This window comes from Ptychodera flava, chromosome 2 (assembly GCF_041260155.1).
Source record: "Ptychodera flava strain L36383 chromosome 2, AS_Pfla_20210202, whole genome shotgun sequence".
Taxonomy (NCBI): Eukaryota; Metazoa; Hemichordata; class Enteropneusta; family Ptychoderidae; genus Ptychodera; species Ptychodera flava.
The window spans coordinates 52,647,365-52,652,303 of NC_091929.1; the positions used below are offsets into that span (position 1 = coordinate 52,647,365).

Genomic DNA, 4,939 nt, shown 5'->3' on the forward strand with positions numbered 1-4,939 from the left:
CATTACTGGTTTTTGTGGTCAGTCACGTGGTTCAGCTCGACCAATCGAAATGCGACGGGCAGGGCATGGTAATATAATGTCAAATCAAATATTTCTCAAAAAGATACTTGCTTGAAAACTTTGATATTTGGTGTACAGGCTCCTACAGATGAACTGAATATGACCTATTTAAATCATGATGAATTTTGTATTTTGTATTTTTTGCGCAATGTTTGCCATTTTTGGTCAAAATTTTGTTTCTCAAAAACTGCTTATCTAATACATTTTATATTTGGTATACAGGTTCCAAGGGGTTGCCTTAGTGGGATATATTGAAATGAAATCTTCAATGTTTCTATCTTTGAGTCATTTTTTACTATTTTTGGTCAAAATCTGTTTCTCAAAAAAAAATACTCATCTGATGGCTTTGATATTGGTGTGTGCAGATTCCTAGGGATTATCTTAATATAATGTATTGAAATTATGATGAAATTCTCAACTTTGTATACTTGCAGGTAATTTTGCCATTTTGTGGTCAGGCTGTCCTGAAATGAACTATCAAAGATATTCACCTTCTCCACAACACATGTGTCAAAAATAGTTATTCTCTACATAACACAGCGGAGTTCTGTCGACTGTAAGGTTCTTGCAATTGGTTTTTTTTCTAAACGGCTGGTCAGACAGCTTTAATATTTGGTATACAGGTCCATTGGATGACTTTAGTGAGATAATTTATACATTCAGGAAATACTAAATTTTGGTCTGTAGTAGCTTCAGGGACATTGGCCAAATGTTCTTATCATTATTTTCTTTCTTTTTTTGAGGGGGAATAAGTGTTATCTTATGGTATCTGAAATGTAAAAATTGATTGGTCGGATTTCTCTTTCATTTTCAGGCCAATAATAAGAGGTAAATTTATGCACATAATCAGAAATAAACATTTCTCCATCAGAATGAAAACTGTAACTTTATGTTTTAAAAAATTAACAGTACTGTAAAATGCAAAACAAAATTTTAGTTATTCACGACAAGTTCAGGAATTTCCAATTTTCGAGATAAATTATCTAAAACAAGCGATAGAATGCTGCCACCTTTCCCTTTTAAGTGAAAATTGGGAAAAACACACCTTTTTCTTAAAGTGGGAAGTCTTTTTATTTTGTCCTGGGTTACGTATAGTCTTGTTTTGCATAGAAATGCGCTACTTGTGTCAACGTATTGATATGTTTTGTATACAAGGATATACGTTACATATAATACTAATGTTGTATTCCATACACTTAAATATACGTTCAATATAATGAATTTATATCAAAGATTCCCAGTGAAAAGGAAATATAATATTTTCCGAAAATCAAATAGTCCTACTTTCTAATCCCCTTGTAAGTGAACATGGATATCCTTTAACGCTTGCTGTAACTCAAATATGGACATCAGTATTTCAAACTAGCAGGCCTTGGAGCAAATGACAATATCTTAAAGATATGTTCACGTTCATAGTATCGGTCATGGAAATTAAAAACGGGCTATCGTTTCTATTTGTAACTATGTGATTCGTTGACTCTATTTCAAGAAAACATTCTGTAAAAGAAAAATGTTTCCAAACAAGGTTTACTGAAAGCGACGCTCAATACGTTTTATAATTTCAACTTCATATTCGTCTCTACAGGAATATAAAAATAGGAGTTATTCGATCCCAGCTAACATCTTCGCATGAGGTGTGAAAAATAGTTGACAAGACCCATCTGCTACTATACAATAGATGTTTATTCTTCCTAACGTTTCGGACGTACACGGACGACCTTCATCAGAGGCTGTACAGACACAGTGGAAAAAGGGGAACGAAAATTATATTTTGTTCTATTCGGACAATGAATACGATAACAATACGTAGATATTTAGCGTATATTACGCTCTGTAGAAATGTTACGGTAGCATGCAAAGTCTATGGTAGAAATGTGACTGCGGTAAAAATAACAAACAAAAAATGAAATAGTTGAAAACGGCAATGAAGTCGGGTAGGGAAATTGAACAATGCAATGTATTGAACGGTGGATATTGTAAATTCCGATAAGGAACCAGAAATGAACTTACAAGTTGTGGAACACGTCTGTTCGGTTTGAGCTGTGACAGTGAACAAAGAAAAAGCAAAAGTGGGCTCCCTATGTTTCAGATGAATGATGGGGCCCCTTAGCAGGGGTCAAAGTTCTCTACCAATCTTTTTTGTTAATTCCTGGAGGATGAATGGTGCCCAGATTATAGATATATTTTATTTCCATTTGTTTTCTGATTTTTGTTTGTGTTGATGATATTTTGCAGATTCCAAACATAGTGAAATTGTTGACATTATGATCCTTCATATTAAAGTGTTCGCTTACGAGCGTGTCTTTTTTGTTTTGATGTTATATACATGTTCGTATGTCCGTGTTTTTAGTTTCCTGCCAGTTTCTCCGATGTATACAAGTTTATCACATTGTGAACAGTTGATGCCGTATATGATATTGCTGGTGTTGCAGGTTATATTGCCAATGATAGGGTGAAGTGAACCAGTTTTATTGTCTTTGACTCTGTCTGTGTTGAGGATGAATTTACACTGGTTGCAGTGGCCGCATCTATTGCATGATCCTGAGCTGAGTTTTGTGTCTTTCTGGCTGTTGTTAACTCTGGCTCTGACGAGAATTTTGGAGAGATTGCTAGGTTGTCTGTATGAAACTATGGGTGGTTTGCAGAAAATGTCTCTTGTGTCTGGAGTTGCCTGAAGTATGTCCCAGTATTTGTTGATTATTGCAGGTATGTTTGGTAGTTTGGGGTTGAAAGTGATTACAAGTGGTATTCTGTCCTCGGTGATTGGTTCGCATGTATTACGTCTGGGTTGTAGCAATTGTGATCTTGATTTGAGTCTAGCGCCCTCTATAGCATTCTTTATGACGTCATGGTTGTACCCGCGATGTGTTAAATGGTTGTGAAGGGATTCGCTTGCTGTATCGTACTTAATGGTGTCACTGCATATGCGTCGGTATCTGAGGGACTGGCTCCATGGTATTGATTTGAAGATGTGTTTTGGATGGCAGGACGTTGACCATAGATATGAATGTTTGTCGGTGGGCTTGGTGTAATTGTGGTCGCTATTTTGCCGTTCTCGTTGATCATTGTTGTGTCCAGAAATGGCAGTTTCTCTGTACTGTAATTTATTGTAAATTTGATGGTGGGATGAATGGTGTTGCTATATTCGTGAAAGAGAAGTAGTTTGTCGAGACCGTGGTTCCAGAGAAATCGGACATCATCGATGAAGCGTTTCCACTTTTCTGGTTTGTGTTCTGCCTGTTTCAGTATGTTGTCTTCGATTTGCCCCATTGCGATTTGGCGTATGATGGTGCCGTCATTGTCCCCATTGCTGTACCCATTGTTTGTAGAAAGAACTTCCGTTGAATTCGAAGTAGTTCCTGTTGAGAATAAATGTAAGCATCTCGCTTATCAGTTCTGGCGGTGGGTTTGTGATGTTTCTGTCTATCATATGTTTCTTGACTGCCTGTATACCAAATTCGTTAGGGATGTTACTGTACAGGGATACTACATCCATGGATACCATGATTGTGTTAGGTGATATTTCGTTGTTCTGCAGATCTTCTAGGTGGTGGTTTGTATCTTTTATGTAGGATGGTAGAGATTTCACGATGGGTTGTAAGTGATAGTCGACATATCTGGAGAGCTGGCTTGTGAGGGCTTGGCATTGTGGTATTATCGGTCTGAGTGGTATCCCGTCTTTGTGTATTTTTGGAAGTCCGTAGAAGTGGCCTGGTTTTGGTTCTTTTGGAATGAGTTCTTTGGCTATGCTGTGGCTTATCCATTTTTTTCTCTTCCATCGTTGTATTGCCCGTTCTAATTCTGTCATGTATTTTTCTGTAGGATCGCTCTCTAGTTGTGTGTAGTAGGTGTCATTGTTTAGCTGTTCTTCGCATTTTCTGATGTACTCCGATTTGTCCATTACCACCACTCCCCCTCCTTTATCGGCAGGTTTGATGACTATGTTAGTGTTGCTTTTAAGGTCGTTGAGGGCTCTCTGTTCCGGCATTGTGAGGTTCGGCCAGGTTCTTTTCCAATTTGATTCGTTGAGTATGTCTTTCTCTACTGCACTTAGGAATAATTCCAGCGTTTGACTCTGACCTGGTGCAGGTTGGTATTCCGATTTCTTTTTTGGGAATGGACCCTCTTTTGCTGGTGTTTCCCCGATTTTCTGTTGTTCTTTCTTTTTCTCCTTAGAATTGAATTCGTATGCTAAACGGCATCTTCTTTTGAAAGCATAGATATCAGAGTTGAGTTCGTTCATATTGATGTTGTTCGGTGTGGGACAGAATGTAAGTCCCTTGGCCAGAAGGCTTAACTGAGCATCAGTTAGTTCATTTGAAGATAAATTTGTTACGGTGTTGGTATCTGGTTTTATCTCCCTCCTTCGCTTGTTTTTACGGTTGGTCTTACGTTTCTCACTTCTGTAGTGTCTATTTTTGGATCTTCTGTTAGAAGTGTGTTCGGCTGATTGCATTTTCTTCATACGTTTTTGTTCACATTGTACTTCGATTTTGATATTCTTTGACTGTATTTTCTGGTCTATGGCGGTAATATCACTGTTGCATAGTGATTTTATCATTGTTGAGTTTATCTTGTCAATGTCACGTTGATGCACTTTAATGATATTAATGTTCTCTTGCTTTATTAATTGCATGCAGGACCTTTCTGTTGAATGTAGGATATTTCTCCACTTTGTGTTAAAGATTTTTCGCCGTAAGCTAATGGCTGGGTTTATTTTGATTGTCAGTCCAATTGGTGTTATATCTTTCTTTAGGTATTCGTCGATTGACTTTACATGGTGTTTCAGGTGAATTACCTTTTGGTGTAGTCGTTGTAGCTTGTTGTAGAAAGACCACTGTGTCTTGCTGAAGGCTGTTGGTGGTGCCTCTGTGGGATC

The 4,939-nt window shown here is 37.5% G+C and overlaps 1 protein-coding gene across 1 annotated transcript; it reads right to left on the reverse strand.

Annotated features, from left to right (window-relative positions):
- Positions 1-3,355: 3,355 nt before the first annotated feature.
- LOC139150921 (uncharacterized) lies at positions 3,356-4,516 on the reverse strand. The gene has a single exon (XM_070723405.1). The coding sequence runs from the start codon at positions 4,514-4,516 to the stop codon at positions 3,356-3,358; it is 1,161 nt and encodes a 386-aa protein (XP_070579506.1).
- Between the last annotated feature and the right edge of the window lie 423 nt (positions 4,517-4,939).

Excerpts from the sequence above, each read along its gene's own strand:
- LOC139150921 (XM_070723405.1), bottom strand. The coding sequence starts at position 4,516 with ATGCAATCAGCCGAACACACTTCTAACAGAAGATCCAAAAATAGACAC.